Source organism: Nesoenas mayeri, assembly GCF_963082525.1.
Source record: "Nesoenas mayeri genome assembly, chromosome: 3".
Classification (NCBI taxonomy): Eukaryota; Metazoa; Chordata; class Aves; order Columbiformes; family Columbidae; genus Nesoenas; species Nesoenas mayeri.
The window spans coordinates 65,679,759-65,698,650 of NC_137544.1; the positions used below are offsets into that span (position 1 = coordinate 65,679,759).

At 40.5% G+C, this 18,892-nt stretch overlaps 1 protein-coding gene across 1 annotated transcript in view; it reads left to right on the forward strand.

Annotated features, from left to right (window-relative positions):
- Positions 1-255: 255 nt before the first annotated feature.
- Positions 256-18,892, forward strand: part of IPCEF1 (interaction protein for cytohesin exchange factors 1) — a gene marked incomplete at both ends in the record, with an annotated part of 42,048 nt that continues 23,411 nt past the window's right edge. The window contains 5 exons of the mRNA XM_080341433.1: positions 256-561; positions 4,558-4,594; positions 5,245-5,414; positions 16,294-16,367; positions 17,981-18,052. Of these exons, the coding sequence (XP_080197559.1) occupies positions 256-561; positions 4,558-4,594; positions 5,245-5,414; positions 16,294-16,367; positions 17,981-18,052 (659 nt within the window). The remainder of the gene's footprint in view (positions 562-4,557; positions 4,595-5,244; positions 5,415-16,293; positions 16,368-17,980; positions 18,053-18,892) is intronic.

Here is an 18,892-nt window from a genome sequence, read left to right on the forward strand (position 1 = left end):
AAAATACAGCTCTGTAGAAGATGAACTACTCATCATAGCTGCCTTTGGTGCCTTCTCAGCCTCATGCATTGTGAACTGAATGTTATGAGACATGAAGTCTGGAAGATTCCTGCCTCACCTACGAGCTTGCAGCTGCAAAATAGGTTGACTTCCCTTGAAACTTAAGAAGAGCCAGGTGTGCCTACTAGCACAGGACCTGGTTCACCTAACTGTAGACCATGCAAGACTGCGAGGAAGAAATGGTGAGTCATCTCCATGTATGACTCCCTGTCGCGGGGGACAGAGACACCCATCTGTTGGCCCGTCAAATCACCTAGAGAGGCTTGCTGCCTGGCAGGGGCCAGGGTCCAGGATGTTGTGGAGAGACTGACAAAGCTTGTCCAGCCTTCTGATTTTTACCGCCTACTGTTACTCCATGTGAGCGCAAATGATACTACCAGAGGAAACCAGTATATGCTGAGAGCTCCCCAGATGGAAATCAGCTTTGCAGAAAAGGACCTGGGAGTCTTGGTGGACATCAAGTTGAACAGAAGTCAGCAACATGCCTTTGCTACAGAGAAAGTAAATGGTATCCTTGGCTGCATCTGAGAAATTATTGCCAGCAGGTCAAGGGAGGTGATCTTTCTGCTTTATTCAGTGCTGGTGAGGCCACACCTGGAGCTCTGTGTCTAGTACAAGAGAGATGTGGGCATACTGGAGAGAGTTCAATTAAGGGCCACAACAATTCTTAAGTGTCTGGAGCATCTAATAGAAAAGGATAGGTGAGCTAGGACTGTTTAGCTTGGAGAACAGACTCAAGGTGATCTTATTACTGCACACAAAAATACCTGAAGGGAGGGTGCAAAGATGATGAAGCCAGATTCTTTTCAGGTTCCTTCTGAACATCAGGAAAAAACAGTTTTTTCACTGTGAGGGTAACAGAGCACTGGCACTGACTGCCCTGGGAGGCTGTGAAGCCTTCATCCTTGGAGATATTAAAAAGCTGTCTGGACATAGTCCTGGACAACCAGATATAGGTGTCCTTGCTTGAGTGAATGAGTTGAACTAGATGACTTCCAGAAGTCCCTTCCGAGTTCAACCATACTGTGATTTTGTGGAAAAATAGGATCTCTAAACTACCAAAAGTCTCCCATTGAAGTAGTCACTTTTCTCCTATGTTTTTGCTCATCAGTGGAGCCTACCTGGCTCAGAAGTGGCAGTGAACAATGTTCAGTTGTACAGCTCCCTTTGCAATAGGTTCATGGGTGTATTTTCCAAGTGGAGGAGTAGTGGACAGCAAGCTTGAAGCTGCATTGTTCTGCATGATCACTATCCCACCCTGTTCAGTGCTCAGGTCTCAGTAAACTGATGAGTAAACCAAAACGTATCAAAAAAGATTAAAACCTACCCTGTATTGCCATCCTTACGCAAAAATGATGGCCTTCCTAAAGTTGCAAATAACTGTTACATTTATTTTGGAGCTTTCTGAGGGTCACTGCTCTTGGATTTTCCCTGGTAACAAGAAGAGCCAGAATTAGGTCTGATTTTTTTCTTCGTTTGTTTTGCATTTGAACCTTTGATAATGAAATCAGGAAACTGAGCATTATAGAGAAACCTTCACCATTGTCAGGACTGTAGTAAAATCATGACATTTAAATCAGTTTCAGATTGTTCCAGTGACTATGTCTGGTAGTTACAGTATATTCACATCTGAAACTGCTGTTATGCCCCTGGTCAGTACCATTGGTTTTACTGGCAGTAACTCTGCCTTCCACAGTTTTCTCTTTGTTCTCCACTGGTGTCAATCTCTCCCTCTAGCACTTAAAAATATCTCTTAATTGATGTTCACCCAGGGTCACTAAAATGAAAGATTATTGACTCCTATAAGTCAGTTTTCAGAGGAGGAAATTTTAATTTACTTCTTGTGGAAACGTTTGTAACTGAAGACTTGCTAATGTGTTGTGTTCTTGTGAATAACCGAATCCATATCCTTCTGGTGAGGTATTTAATGAATTTTGTGGTAGATTCATTTAAATATAGGTTTTCTGTTGGTTTAGGATGAAACCAGTTTTACTTAAAACTGCTTGTTTATTGCATAAAATATCCATCTGATTCCAAATGCTGGTGCTTTGAAGAAAGAAGTTGCTTTTGCTTATTCATAAATCAACAAAATTTGGGGAGGAGATTTTGTGAATAACACCTGATTTCATTGCTGAAGTCTGGGATTAGAAGTTCCTCTTGTGCAAATCAAACCAAATATTTTTTTTTTATAAGATGATGCTAGGCTTCTGAACAGCACTAAAAACATCTACAAGTTGCTGAATTCCAGGTTTAGGATTAATTTGTTGAAAACTTCAGCTTTTAGGAATACTGGGAAAGAAATCCAGAAATTTGTCTTAATTCACAAATTCTCACTCAACAGTGGTTTTATCCAGGCAAACTGGCTAAACTGCCCTTCCTTCCCCCATTAGTTTCCCAAATCCTCCCACAAAATGTGAAGAGATGAGGATTCATCATCCCTGTCAACTTGCAGCAGGATACCATCATTGCTGCTGAATAATAAATGTACATTTGTAAAATATTTTTGTTACCCCAAGATTTTACTAGGTAATAGTTTTTTTTCCTCGGTCTGTATATAAAACAGGCCCTAACAGATGATTTTACACAATATGGATATTAACCCCTTCTTGACAGATGAGCCATAGACCATGTTATTTTGCTTTAGATCATCAATAAGGTTAGTGGAAAGATCTACTACCTCCTCGCTTGTTTACAGAGAGCCACATCCTGTCACGGTATTGCTCTTCTTGTCCAAATTTATGTTGGTTAAAGATGAAGTGACCTCACGGCAAAGATGTGAGGTTGCCCCACTACATAGTTTTTGTGCAAGGAGACTTGATTCATGTTTATTTTTCTCAATATCACTTGGTGTAGCTGTGAAGGAAAGTAATTAGCGTGACTACTTGACCCATTGATTCAGTGACACTATATATTATTTCCATGTGTCCTAAATAAGGCATTAGTTTCTTCATGATGAAGAATAAAAGGGTGGCCAGTACAGGATGGGGAACTTGTTGAGCCTCTAATAGAGCGGATATATTTTGTCATTGCTTTTCTTTGTCTGTTGTCATGGTGAATAGTCTGAGAGAGAGGTGCAGTGGTAGAATTAAAAAAAAAGAGAGAGAGAAAGAAAAAAGGAGAAAAGAATACATGATGATTAAGCAGGAGTCTGAGATTATTCATTCTTGGTAAAGCCTCCCACAAGTGTGTTTTTCAGGTCATCTCAAATAGGCACCAGATAAGCACATTGCTACAATATGCAGTTCTGCACTCTGGTACGTGCTGCAAAGATCACTGGTTAGAGAAAGTTCTAGCTCTTGTAAATACTGGTGGCAGTGCTCTCTTCTATTTCTGTTTCCAGATGGTATAGATTTACTCACCTTTAAATCGCCTGCAGGAAGAGCTATTAAATCCTTCAAGAATAATATGAAATGGGGTTTTGTTTTCCTGAGAAGCAGAGGGGCTGCATTAAAGATGTTCATAGCGTAGCTCTGCAGCGGATCAGGTAGCTACCGACTTTGCATAGCAACGTTGTGGCCGAGAATATTAAATCATACATCACCTTATCAAGCATTTGTCAACTGGAGGCTTCAAAACCTTCCTGAAAATAGAAAAAGGTGAATGCTTTTGTTCCCATGCTAGAGATGGAAAGGTTGAGGCAAAGAGAATTCAAGTGCTTTGTCCACAGTTGCACGATCAACCGGCCTGTCTGGGGAGAATTTACTGCAAAAATCATTTCTAATGACCTCATTTTTGTTCCATGGTCTTCTGTTCTAGTTTCATTTTCAATGTGTTTATGTGGGGTGAAATATATAGATTACAAATGCGTAAATATAATTCAATTGTGTTCTTTTTGCCGTGACTAAAACTCTCATAGATGGCACGGCAAACTTCTGGCATATTTATGTTTTATGGTTTGGATAATCTGCCAGATTTTTGTGACTGTTTTTTTTCTTTAAAGAAATATTATGAAATTCTTACATGGGGGAAATACATTATCTGCACCAAAAAAAAAAAAAAAAAAAAGGAAAATCCAAAATCCAATTTTTCCCTTTTTCAGGATTTCTTAGAATGAGCTAAATGACAGTCAGACACCTGGCATGTATTTTTTATCTCCCCATGTTTATAAACACCCCTTGTGGACTGTAATGAAGCATTAAAATGCTGAGTCCTAACTTCTATTTTTTAACTTCTAAACACAGAATACAATTCAGGCAAACATGTAGCAAAGTAGAAACTGCCTGTGGGTGTGAAACAGGAAGCACTAGTAGATAGACACATGTATAATAGAGTTACATTTGCTCTTGCTCAACTAGATATACATCAATTTTAATTAACACGTTTCATGCTTCAGCTACTAACGTCCCTTCAGCAGTGAGTGGGTTATGCATTTCCATCCTGCATATACCACCAGCATCACCACCACGTCCTTCTCTAGCTTCCCCCTCCCCTTTCTACACAAATATTGCAACACAATCTGAAATTTCCTCTTTTCTTTCCTTCCTGCATTTCTTACAGGTTCCCTTGCGTCAGAAGACAAAAAAGAAAAGTCAAGGTAATGAGAGATTGTTTTTTCTTTTCTCTCCTGGGTTCCTCTTATTATTTTCTTAGTGTGTCTTATTCTTGGGAGGGTGAGGATTTTATACTGCTACTCAGCTTGTAGAAGACTGCTTTTTAACTCAGCCGATTCTTGCACCAATTCTGAGAAAAATGACAACGGGTTGTTCCTTTGGACTAAATCCTTGTGGTATGTTAATTGAATCAAATGCTTGAAATCAGTGAGGTAGAATCAGCTGCCTGCACATACACACACGCTAGCGGTTTTCATGTACTTGGCATAATAGTTTTCTCTAGCTGACTTAAATAGATGTATTCTTTTCAGTACAGCTGCATGAAGGGAAATACATGCATGCTTCTCTTAAAAGGATATCTTTTAAATTTACAAAATCTCATGTGTGGTTATCTTAGCATTAATTAATATCTGCATTATCTATAGCTTACTATTTTGTTTCTGCATGTCAGAATGCTTTTCAAGTGAATGTGTGTTATTCTCACAGCCATTATAGATCTGAGTGACTTCTAAGTATATTTTAAGATCTGTTTGGATCACTTGCTGCAATTGCTAAATAAGGTTTAATTGGCAGCAACATCTTTCCTGGTAATGCACTTTTAAACAAGCAGAACACTGTATTTTTAATGGCACAGGGTTCTTTACAATGAGCAGAAGGAGGATATCATGTAAAGAGCTGGGGCAAGCTGATTGTCAAGGATGGCTCTACAAGAAGAAGGAAAAAGGAGCTTTCATTGGCAACAAATGGAAAAAGTTCTGGTGTGTGCTGAAGGAGTCATCGCTGTATTGGTACAGCAGTCAGCTGGTGAGTACAGTGTCCACCCAGCTTTGGGTGCTGGACAAAAAACATCTGCTGGGACCATGAGAAGGGAAGCTGGGGTCGCAATTTAGGTGTACCCTGGAGTTGTACAAATGACTGGGTTTATTTCTCAGCCCTGATATTTCTTGTAATCTGGGAAGTGTCTATGTGCGTGTGAAACATGCAGAAAACTGTGTTTTCTAGTTCAGTAAGTACTTGTGAAATGTTAACTTGCTGTCTGATCTGCCCTTTCAAGACCTGCTCTTCACAGATGCTGGTGACATTTGAATTTGGGAAAGGTTTTCCTGGATTGGGCAGTTTGCAGACACTTGCTATTAAGAACAAATCAGGAATGCTTCTTTACTTCTAATTAATTTTCAGAAGTCTCTCCTGCTTCTCTCTCCATCCCCTTCCATGCTGAGATCAATCTGGTGTGGTGTGTGTATTTTGTTGTTGTTGGTGGTCGTTTGTTTGTTTGTTTATTTCCCCCTAGTTTGTCCTAGTAGGTTTGCAGGTATGAGCATTGTCAGTTGGTAATGTTTTTACTCCTGGTCTTGCTGATGTGTCATCCAGGGCATTGTAATTAAAGGTTCTCACGTTCTGCTGATTTTTAACTTCCTGCCCTGATGAGTTGATGTGAACAGTCAAATCTGCAGAAGAACACAATGTTTTGAATTCAAAGGTCCAGCTTTCTGTTCAGAGCTTTCCTCAGGACAACCAGTATAGGTAGTATTTCTCTTCTAGTTGATCAAACACAAATAGCCTACTCCACTTGCAGTGCAAGTGGGAAATAGTCTGAGACAAAGAACAGCAGGCCCTGGATTCCTGTAAGCAACTGAAGAACTAGGAATTAAAAACTGAAAAAGGAATGGGGGGAAGCACACAGTGAGAAATCCAGACTAACACTTTTAATGAAAGGTTATATCTGAGTGCAAAGCAGCAGTGAGTCCTAGGGAACTACGGGCCTTACTCCAGCCTGTTTGCTGCATTGCTGTTTGCTTATTGGACAGAGAGGATGTCTTACCTGTCCCAGGAAGATTCAGGCATAATTATTCCCTTCACTTTGCTCTCTTGCACTACTACTCCTAAGAAAACTCTTATCAAATTCAAATGATGGACTGACAGAGCCCAGAATTAGGATGTGCAGAGGCTTAGAGAATGCCAACAACAACATAGGTTGAAACTCAGCAGCTTCAGTGGGGAATTGTGGAGAGGCATCAGGTATTTTCATTTACAAACGGTCTGCTCTGGAAATCACCATGTCCCAGGCCAAGGAAAGGGTGAAAGTTTGAAGAAACCCTGATTGATTCTTGTCAACTCTTAGAATATTTTAAGAAATTAAATGCAATCTGGACTGTTTCCACTTGTTTATTTCTATTGCACTAATCACCATTAAAAATCTTGCTGTTTCAAGGCACAAACAGAACAGTTTAAACCATTAGAAAAATCTCAAAATCCTAAGCTAAACTTGACTCATGTAAAGAGTATTTCACCTTCTCCCTTCAGTTGTGGGTACAGTGTTGGGTTTATTTTGACAGAATAAAAACTTTGACCTTTCCTAAATGATGTTTAAAGATGGTACTGTCTGGTGGGGTTTTTTTTTTTGCTTGTTTGTTTTTTTGTTTGTTTTTTTAAGTTTGAGGGGGGATGGAAACAACTTTGCTGGTCTTATGCTGCTATTTTTTTGTGGGGTTGTGGTAATCTGGCTTAGCTTCCTTTCTAGACCAAGTCAAATACATGCGTGAGGGAAAGAGAAAAGATAAAGAAAGAAATTAAAGAAAGTAGAGGGGGGAAGAAAAAAAGACTTTATTTTTCCAATATTTGAAATACTTCTGTTTGAAAGACATGACCTGGCAGATAAACTCATCAGTGACATTAATACTCTGCAAATACTTATTAGTATTGACTATTCTAAACCACTGCTTGCAGTTGTACTTCTGGCCAAGCAGTGTTAAGAGAGGTGAGCTGGCTGGCTGATCTGAAGTTGGAAGTAAATAAAATGAGGCAAGGCTAGGAAAGTGGCGGGAAACAGATGCTACAAAGTCCTCCACTTCCTTTAGTTGTTGTGGCCTGGCTTAATTCCTCTCCTTGGATCCAAACAAGCCATAGTTATGCTCATCCTTTTGCTACTAGAGAGCATTAACCATTTGGGTGAACTCGTACTAACAAAGCCTAAGAACGGGTGGCAGCCTTATTCTGGTTTATTTCATATACCTTGAAGAGCTCATACAGCTTCAAAATACTCTCAGCTTATGTCAGCCATGGCTTGGCGCCTATCACAGTTCTTGTAAACATGCTAGCTGGTAAGCACCTCTTTGCTTTCAACTTCTACTGACTTTTGAACACTATTTTACGTTAAAAAACAGAGGTTTCTTTGAACAACTTAAACCGCAGCCTCTGCATAATTGTAGATTTAGGCAACATTTGTAGAATGGTAGTGACTGTGGGTGTGGGAAGGAGGGAAGGTGTTTTTTGTTAATATCTGCTTACTTAATTTGGTGAGATAAGAGCCATGCTCAGAGTCATATCTGAGATGAATTAGACCCATTGTATTTTCACAGATATTTTTGCTTCTAAATTGATGAAACAAAAAATAGCGGTGCTATATTCACTTGTTTGCTTGATATTTCTTCTTACTATCTGGCCTGGACTTCCACTGCCTTCAGTGGAGTTAATCGTTGGTCCCAATGGGCCATCTGTGATGATAATCTTAAGTTCACAGTTGTGCTGAAAGAGGGGGAGTCCTGCTCCTCACGTGTCCGAGGCTTCCCAAGACAGCTCTTCTTAAAGAGACTGAAACAAAAGGTGGTGACGGAAGAGTGAGGCTGAGATCAAGGAACTGGGGCAGGCTGGCTGCCTGTGGCTCTACCTGACCACTTTCATTTTTGTGAGAAACGAGTGTGTTCTGTTCATGGCTGTGCAGGAACTGCAGTCAGCCAGACACTGGCAACTGTAGCATAGCAACAGGGTGCTGGACCTAACCTTTTTTTCTAATGGAGATGGAGAAAATAGGGAGTGGGTGGAATCTGTACAGGAATGTGCGTTGTCCGGATTTGGGTATGTAACCTAAGCTTACATCATGTTCTTGGTGAAGGCTGTCTTCAGGCACCTCTAAAGCTCTGGATATTTCTGTCCCCCTTATTTAATTTGCTTTTAAGTGACTCAGGTTTTGGGTCTGTCATATGAGACAGATTGGAGAGGCAATATAGGACATTTGTGATATTTGCAGATGGTAGTTCATTCAATTTAACATAAAATAATGCTGTGAAAGTCACAACTCAAAAGAAAAAAAAAAAAAGAAAACACTGAGAATGGTCAGAAACAGCTGATCAGACACCCCAAGAATCAAGCTTTTCCTTCACTGAAAGCAAACCAGGGCTTACAGGCAAATCCAAATTAACTTTTGACCAGCTAGCTGTGGTACTATGAGTGGTGAAGTTAGGGCCAAAGTGGTCTCAGCAGGCTTTGGGTAGACTGCCCAGAGACCTCTTCCCATGTGTGGCTGCTCTGTCTTTAAAACATGGATATCACATGAGGCCAGTAAACTTTCGTTTGCAGCATGGACATGCCCCCAGTCTGGGAAGGGGAAGCTTTTTGGACTAGGAAGAAACAAAGAAGGTTTGGTGCTGTAATGGAAACACAAAAAAAATGTCAAAAAATGCATCTGAGCAGTCAGATGTTCTGGGTGCACTCAGTAACACCAGACTCTTTGGACAACTGCTCTTAGTGTTTGGCTCCCTCTTCAATGTACTGTGTCAAGGTTTAAGGCAAGGCGGCAATAAACCGTGACAGATGCTCCCTGTTCACAGTATCACAGTATGTTCTGGATTGGAAGGGACCTCAAAAGATCATCTAGTCCAATCCCCCTGCTGGAGCAGGAATGCCTAAGTGAGGTTGCACAGGAACATGTCCAGGTGGGTCTTGAATGTCTCCAGAGAAGGAGACTCCACAACCCCCCTGGGCAGCCTGTTCCAGTGCTCTGTCACCCTTACTGAGAAGAAGTTTTTTCTCAAATTTAAGTGGAACCTCTTGTGTTCCAGCTTGATCCCATTGCCCCTTGTCCTATCATTGTTTGCCAACGAGAAGAGCCTGGCTCCATCCTCATGGCACTCACCCTTTATATATTTATAAACATTAATAAGGTCACCCCTCAGTCTCCTCTTCTCCAAACTAAAGAGACCCAGCTCCCTCAGCCTTTCCTCATAAGGGAGGTGCTCCACTCCCTTAATCATCTTGGTTGCCCTACGCTGGACCCTCTCCAGCAGTTCCTTGTCCTTCTTGAACTGAGGGGCCCAGAACTGGACCCAATATTCCAGATGTGGTCTCACCAGGGCAGAGTAGAGGGGAAGGAGGACCTCTCTTGATCTACTAACCACCCCCCTTCTAATACATCCCAGGATGCCATTGGCCTTCCTGGCCACAAGGGCACAGTGCTGGCTCATGGTCATCCTGTTGTCCACCAGGATCCCCAGGTCCCTTTCCCCTACACTGCTCTCTAATATGTAATTTCCCAACCTATACTGGAACCTGGGGTTGTTCCTGCCCAGATGCAGGACTCTACACTTTCCCTTGTTAAATTTCATTAGGTTATTCCCCGCCCAACTCTCCAGCCTGTCCAGGTCTCGCTGGATGGCAGCACAGCCTTCTGGAGTGTCAGCCACTCCTCCCAGCTTAGTGTCATCAGCAAACTTGCTGATAGTACACTCTATTCCCTCGTCTAAGTCGTTAATGAATATATTGAATAATACTGGCCCCAGTACTGACCCCTGAGGTACTCCACTAGATACTGGTCTCCAACTAGACTCCGCACCATTGACTACCACTCTCTGGCTTCTCTCCTTAAGCCAGTTTGTAACCCACCTCACTACTCTGTTGTCTAGACCACACCTCCGCAACTTAGCAACTAGGATGCTGTGGGAGACTGTGTCAAAGGCTTTACTGAAGTCAAGGTAGACCACATCCACGGCTCTGCCATCATCCATCCACCTTGTAACATTCTCATAAAAGGCTATGAGGTTGGTCAAGCATGACTTACCCTTGGTAAAGCCATGCTGACTGCCCCTAATAACCTTCTTATCCTTGATATGCCTTGAGATAGCACCAAGGATAAGTTGTTCCATTACTTTCCCAGGGACAGAGGTGAGGCTGACCGGTCTATAGTTACCCGGGTCCTCCTTCTTGCCCTTTTTGAAGATTGGAGTGACATTTGCTTTCCTCCAATCCTCGGGCACCTCTCCCGTTTCCCAAGACTTGGCAAAGATGATGGAGAGCGGTCCAGCAATGACCTCAGCCAGCTCCCTCAGCACTCTGTTACCCCCTCACTTCCCACCACCCCTTTCCTTTAGATCGGAAAGATGATAGGAAAGATAAGGGGAAAGGAACAGAGACTTAGACTTCAAGTTGGAGAGTTTTAAAGGGTTTTATTAATGCTACTAATAAATAGAGAATATATATACAAAAGATACAAAACCAATCTTGAGTGCTCGATGTGGAGTTGGTGTCACTCCAGCAGGTGCAGCTCAGGCTCCTGGAAGGCATGCGTGGGACTTCACAGCAAACTGGAAACTGGTTGCAGGGATGCAGGGCCTGAGACCTGTAGATCACAGGCAGACAGACAAGGTCCTCTCTAGATGCCGGCCATGGTTGAAGAGGGCTTGACCCTCATTGATATAGGGGGTATGACAATTATGGGATGGAATACTTCAGTTACTTCAGTTGGTAAGTGTTAGTCATCTGTTCTATCCACCCCTCCTCAAACATGCCCCTCTCACAACGGAACGTGGGAAAACTTATCAGTCTTTCTTGGCTACCATAGTAATAAATCTAAACATGAGCTTCTTCAGCATTCCGTTGGTCTTCTTATCAGCACCGAGTGCAGCATCCTATGAAAAATATGCAGGCTAAAACTCAGAAAAGTACAGCCACCTAGAAGAACTTAGTTGAAAGAAAAATCACTAAAAGAGAACTGGTCTTGTTTTTAACAAAACCAGGATGTATTGCTATCTGTAGAAAGCTGCCTTGAAGACAAGCATTTGAAGAGGACAGCGTGTGATCCTGCCTGCCTCTTTAGCAGTTTTAGTTCTCAGACTGAAACCCTGGAAGGAATCAGTACACCTGCACAGGAGGGAGGGAGGGGTGGTAGGGGAAGATCAAGTGTAATCGCAGGCTCCTGGCTCCTTGTGCTTGTTGTGACTGTGTTGGACAGTGTTAGTTGGAAAGGGATGGGGGACTAAATGCCTGTCTTGCAGGCCTTTAGGGTATCTCAGATGGTTTTTCAAGTAGAGTTGAAATGCAATTTTGCAGGATGTGTTAACGATGGTTGTCATGGGGATTCAGCTGAAAAGAAATACAAATATAAAATCAAAGGGTTTCAGGCTGTGATCTACTGTCACTATTTAACTTTGGGTTTTGTGTTTGTGGTGTGGTGGTGTGTTGTGTGGTGGTTTTGTTTTTTTTTTTTTTTTTTTTTTAAATCGGTCCTCATTCCAACAGCTTTGCCAGGAGCTGTATAATTGCAGTCTTTTAAAACAGAAATCTTTCACGTTTTAATTGTAGCAGCTGCTTACGTGGATGATAAAAAACATCCTTGATGCCTGCTGATTGTGTTGAGGGCTTTGGAGGCCTCTATTCCAATATCTTACATAAATTATTTGCAGTTCTATAGGTTGCCTCACTGGTGTACTTGGCAGTACTAAAAAGTCTCGAGCACTGAACTGCTCCTCCAATGTCCACGGGGTCTTCTGGGGGCAGCACAAAGACACTGTCATGAAGTCATGACTAGTAACCTGAAATGCAAATTGGAGCTGTTCCATGATAAAGAGATATTTTGACTTTACATCACTCTTAAAAAATACTTCTGCACCATTAAATTTACTTTAAATACTGAATAAGGTCTGTTAAATGATTTACTAAATCTTCTGAAGCCACAACATCTGGACGATGTACTGAGGCAAGCTAAGAAGGACATTAATCTCTTTCACTGGATTCATGCAGTACGTTTCATAAATGTTTGAATTTTCGTGAGTGAAAAGCTTTTCCTGTGAAAAGCATTTGCAGAGACTGTTGTTATTATTGAAATTATTTTCCTACAGTTGGGCATAGCAAAACGTGCAGATTTGTATGTTAGGCTAGCCTGCCTAAAACCCACAAGAGGTAACAGCTTGTTCTATTAAATATCTTAATTAAATAAGAAACAGGTCAAGGTTCTTTAAATCTGAGTTTTTTTAGGGCTTTTTTGTTTGTTTGTTTGTTTTACAGCATTGCAACAAAATCTCTAGGAAGTTTGAGTGAAATGTGTGAGTTAAATAATAGCATGTCTAATAATGTCCCTTTAAAGTAAATATTTTGAATAAAATAATATATTTAGGACTTCCATACACTTTTTTTAAATTCCATTTTTATTCTAAGAAAAACCAAAAAGATTACTTCCACTTATTCTGTTCCTAGTGTTTCTTTGGGATTCTATTCTCTGACTTTAAGAATGCTCATTAGTTTTTACTGTTATGATTTGATATATTTTTGCTCTCCTTTTCTTTTTCCCCCCCTCATAATTATGGAACTACAATACCCATCCAACCCTTTTTTCTATTATATACACATCTTAGATGTGTACCAATAATGCATTAAAAACATTAACACAATTATCCTCCTTCCTTTCATTTATACATAAAATGAAACATTAGACTTATAACTTGAACAAATGTAAAATTGCAGACAGAATTAATATAAAATCTGAATGCATTGAGAGAGAATGCATGTGCAAGAACATAATCTTTTACCAACTGGAACATGCCAAATACTAAATAAGAAGTCTGGAGATTTCTCTGTTGTGAAACTAGTAAATGTAAATTACTCAAATCAAAGCCTACAGACCTATTTTCATTAGCAATCTAGACAGTACTCAACTGATTTAGATACTTATCGGATGTGTCAGTGGTTCAAGTCCAAGTTTATCTCCTCATGGGTAGGAGCACCCCAGGTGAGTGTCCCCATGCTGGTTTACAGGGTCATGATAATTCAGTAGTCCAATACAGAATTCAGATTTGTATACATTCACAGTAGAGACGGTGACTTATCTAATGCCATTGCAAGGACTTGATCTCCTCGTGAGTGCTTGTGTAGCACCCTAGGCAATTTATAGGGTGCAGTGTAGACCAATGGCTGCTGCACCAACAGATAAAACTGGCTGAGCTGTGATTGCATTTGTAACATGTAAGGCCAACCCACCCCACCCCAAATCCTAGTCACCCACTCACCCACCTGATGGCTTACCTAGCTCAGGCCATAAATTTATTGGTATGTGGGTGTGAAGGCACCTGGGCATATTCCTTTACATGGAGTCTTCTGGATCTGTTTTTTAAAACTGGATTTATTGATTCATATCGTACTGCAGAGAAACAAGAGGCATTGTACACATTTCTCATCCAGCAATGTGTGTAATAATTGCTTTCATACCTCCTTTCATACCTACATTTTTGAGCTTCATCTCTGGTGTTCTTAGGCTGGTCTTGGGAACCAAACAGGAATTCCAATACTCTCACTACACCTGGTCTTGTAAGTGACCACTCTTTTTGGCATAGATGCAGGATAGTACACTGTCTTTCATACAGTGCAGCCCATGAGTAGACCTTCTCTTTCCATCACCCCTACTCATTCACTCATCCCTATATACTCAGTGTACTATGGAACTGGGATGGAAATGCTGGTTTAAGGTCTAATTGATTAAAATATACATTAAAAGAAAAGACCAAAAAAAAATAATCTTGTCATATTTTTTCTTTAGTTAATTGTTATTTTATTTCAATGAGTTTAGGCTCACTAAATTTCAATCTGTGCAATGGAAACAAAAGCTTCCCAAGCCAGGCTCTAGATAAGTTTGACAGATAGAAATACAATCAGAGAAAGTTAAAACCCCACAATTGCAAATAAGCACTTTTTGTCCTAGAGCAGGCAAAACCATTTACTGGCGAAGATGCAAGTACAGTGTGTTTCAAAAAGATAGACCGAATTTCAAAGCAGTAGGGACTTCAAATTTGGTCCATCTTTTTGAAACACCCTGTCTAAACCTCTCATATTAATATTTAATATATGTAGATTGCAGGAATGATGGTTATACTGTGATTTATTGTATACCAGCGAACAGATGTGCAAAGGTATGGGGCAACCACCCACTGAAATATCCATTCTATATCCATATTTCAGCTCTCAGAGATTCATACTTCCAAGCATTAAATCTCAAAGACTTGTCTCGATTAACATCTTTTTATAGTCTCTCCATATTCATGCATAATGTGACTTGAGATGCTGTCAGTCATCTTCATTTATCTTCTGTCTTTATAATTGTTGTGTATATTTTACCTGCTTTAACTCAGTGTACGTTTTCAGAATTTTAATGTGCCTGGGGATAAGGGCTGCAAGCAGCAAAAACATGATTCAGGAATGAACACTTTCTGTGTTTTGGGAAGTACTGTTTTTCCTGACATTATGTACTACAGACTTTAGTCTACATGATTGCTCCTCTTAGCAGGAGTCATAGTCTTATTGTGGCTGATTGGGTGAATACAGATAGATGTGGTAAAGGAAGATTTTTCAGCTGCAGGCAGCAAGAATGGGGATTTGAGGCCAACCGGTAACCTTGGTTTTGCTGGAGCTACTCTCTGACACAGAGGCCAGTTGACCCAGAACAGAGATACCAATGCTCAGCAAACTCTCTCCTGTTCAGAAAGGAGTAACTGCATAAAAGCAGTGTACTGCAAATGTCTGCATAGCTTTTCCTTCCTCCTGTACCACACCTGCAGATTTCTGAGGGGAGTAATAGCTGGGTGGCCTAAGCCATCTGAGGCTGGTTTGCAGTGTTCAGCCACGTGGAACCATCCACTTGACCGTTTCACCTCCTGAAATGAGAGCAGCCAGTATTGCCTCTGCCTTGCTGACGTGCAGGCACGTAAAGGTGACCCTAGAAAATGGTCCATGTTACAGATACCCAGGGGAGACCCTTCTCCATCTCTGCCTAAGGTCGTTTTAGGTCACTTTTGAATTCCTGTTGCTATAGACACATATTTTGCAAAGATACATAGATTGTTATATGTGGTGCTGTTATGTATCTGTGTAACAAGCATGCATGCTCTGTAATGGAACAAAGGTTCCTTTGAGATAGTATGTAACATCCAGACCTGAATGGATGATATAATTCTTATTCATTCTCTCTTATGTCACTTTGTTTCTTTTGAGACGCTTCTGTGTTTATTGCTGAGGTTCAGTAGTTTAATTTTTTGTGGTCTATGTACAAAGAACGGCTGATGTCTTTGAAAGAAGTTGTGTGATAGTTGCAAAGGAATCTGTTTCCTCCATGTTCCCACTGTTTTTCATCCTGGTTTGATCCAAACCTAAATTTCGACCTTGACAATTTCACACTCTGGGCGAGACTTATGACTTCCTTATGAAGCTTAGATAAGGGTGCACTGATCCAAATGATGTGAGGAGGAGAGGGAATCTATCTGAGCACTGTTCTAGCAGTTGGGGATCCTCTCTCATTCAGTTGCTTTGATATTTGGAAGTGTACAATAAATTCTATGCTCATCCTCTGCCACTTGCAGAAACAAGACTGGTAGCTTTCTAACACCTGGGCCTTGCACAAACAGTAGATTGCATAGGAATATTTTTGTTCTCAAATATCAGCCAAGACATTGGATGTTAATCTGTCCCCATGGTGATGAGCATATATTTTCGACTGTTATAAAAAGCTGTCAAAAACAAGAACTCGCATGTTAAATATCATTGAGCATTGGAGTCTAGTAGCTTACCGATTGATTGATTGTGGTGGTTTTTGTTGTTGTTTTTTGTTTGTTTGTTTAGGTTTTTTGTTTGTTTTTTTTCCTTATTGTAGGCTGAAAAAGCAGAAGGATTTATCCGACTTTCAGACTTCAGTGTGGACCGAGCAATTGAATGCAAAAAAAAGCAGTAAGTTTCTCTATTTCCCCCAGTTTTGCATGATATCTACCACAGAAAGGAATTGAATCTCAGCAGTGTCTGACAATGAAGCTGTGGAGAGCCGCTCTTTGTTGTATAAATAATGAGATACTAATTGAGCTACTGAAAAAAACTATATTGCAAAAATATTTTTGAAACTTCTCTGCCAGATGTGCTTTGCTGAAACTACAAACAGAAAAGTAGATCACTGTGCCAAATGCCTTTTTTTTCCCTTCTCTTTGGTCATGGATTATGAGTAAGTTGTAGCCTATCTGAGATACCTTCTCATAGATGGGGATGTCAACAGTGGTACAAGTAATGCTGCTTCCCTCCATGTCAGGACTATTCCTTAGGCTGCTGTGGTGCAACTGAGCTTGGACTGTACTTGAAGCCTCTGATTGTGCAGGGATTAAAAGCTTTGTTTAGCAGGGTACGTATTTTAAAATATTGTCTCCAAACTCCGTATGCAGCACTGATTTCCAGCTGCTTCTGAGTACACTTCAAAGGTTTGGAGGAGTGTTGCTGCTGTTCAAAGTTATAAAGCTCAGCATGGTTTTTATTCTCTCTCTTAAGAGAAAGCCTTTGTTCTTCTGGTTGGGTTTCACACTGTGATTAGCTGTGGATGTTCCTGAGATTGTGGGCTTGATTCCTCAAAAGAAATGGGACAGCTATTTTGAATATGGGGAGCTCCATTTTGTTTGCTCAGAGGAAGGGTTGTCACATAGTACAGGAACATGAGAAAATGTTGCCCTTCAGTTCTGCAGCTGTTGGTTGTCAGTAACTGGGAGTGAAACATGCTCATCACTTATTTGAGAGAGGGTAAATTAGGGTTACAGTGAGGAGTGACCAGTGCTGCTGGTTCAGCTGGGGCTCAGTCAAACAGCATGTGCTTCCATGGGACAGAGTCAGTCACCTAATGAGGACCAAAAAAGGGAAGCCACAGAGTCTCAGGATCAGAGACTATCAAAAATCTTACTGGTGGATATTCAACTGAAGTGTGGTGTCGGGCTGAGACAGACATAATTTTTTTTTGTTTGTTTGTTTTTGTTTCAAACCTGCCACCTGGTTGCCTTTTTGGTGCCTCATAAAACTTGGAAAAGACAGTGAGGAGTCAGTCCCTATTCAAGCATTGTGTGCTGCCTGTGGTTTTATTGTATTGCATTTTGTTCCATCTTTTTTCTGCAGTGGGGTCTTAGCCTGATTAATCACTCATGGAAGCTGTTTCATATCTTGGGTGACCCCTGGTCCTTTCTCCAAACCTTTTTCAGGTTTACTTTAAGACCTGAGGGAAGCAAAACTGCACATTGTATTGGAGATGTGGGCGTGCAACAGAATTATGTAATGGAATAATAAAAGTCTTTGTTTTATTCTTTATTCCTTCCTTTTTATTTCCTGTAGTTTATACCCTCTGAACAATGCATGACCTAGGAAACACGCTAAAAATAGACTAGAGTTTTAAGAAAAGATCTATAAGGATGTATAAGATGTTCCGGATTAATATAATGGAGTGAATAAATATTTCGAGTAGTTCACTCAGCTATTATTTTTTCTTTCTTATATAAATGAGTTTTCTTCATATCTCTTCTATTTTTCTTTTCTTTAAGTGCTATTAAGATCAGCCACCCACAGATCAAGACATTTTATTTTGCGGCAGAAAATGTGCTGGAAATGAATACGTAAGTAGAAGTGACTGGCCATGTTCATTCACTCACTGTTAAGCAGTTTTTAACAAAGTTATGAGGGGATTTACTGAGTCTGTTTTGTTTTCTGGTTACTGTGTAGACACAAACTACTGCTATTTGTTCACTAATGACAGTTGAAATCAGAATCACTTTTTGAGCCTGATTTGATGGCAAGTTCACCACCCTGGGAGAAGGGAGGGCTGAAAGAAAAGAGAGGGAAAAGCTTGATAAAGTTTTGTCCCAGAAGTGATCTAGGACTAGAATATAATAATGTCTGCTTTCAGAGTAACATGTCGGTTAACAAGGAGGTTTAAAGGCACAGAAAGGGCTGTTTTGTTAATGTAAGCAAGCATTTACTTCAGCACCAAACTGTGTCGCAGTTAAACGATCCTCATGACAGTTCATAAACTTTCTTTCCACAAATGTCTGTAAGAACAACAATCAATTCATGCAGTTTTTAATGCAAGAAGTAAAAATGGATGTGAAAACTGCCATTTTAGAAACCACTGTGCTATCAGAAATAGATATTTGCTATTTGATCCAGTTTTGGCTAATTCAGATACATCTCATGTCTGCTTTATCTTTACATCTCAGGTCTGTTTTGTCTTTTTTACTTCAGACTGCAGTCTATTCACAATGCTATATACATTAAATGGCCAGATACTGGATACGAAACAGTACAATTTAAACAGGAAGAGAACTGCTATAGTCAGGTCAGGATTTTAATCATGGCTTTGCTAGTAATATTTGTGAGATTCTTCATAGGGTGTTGTCTGTTCTTTCCCTCTATAAATAGGAGACCTCATGCATATTTAACACAACAGAAAAGGATAG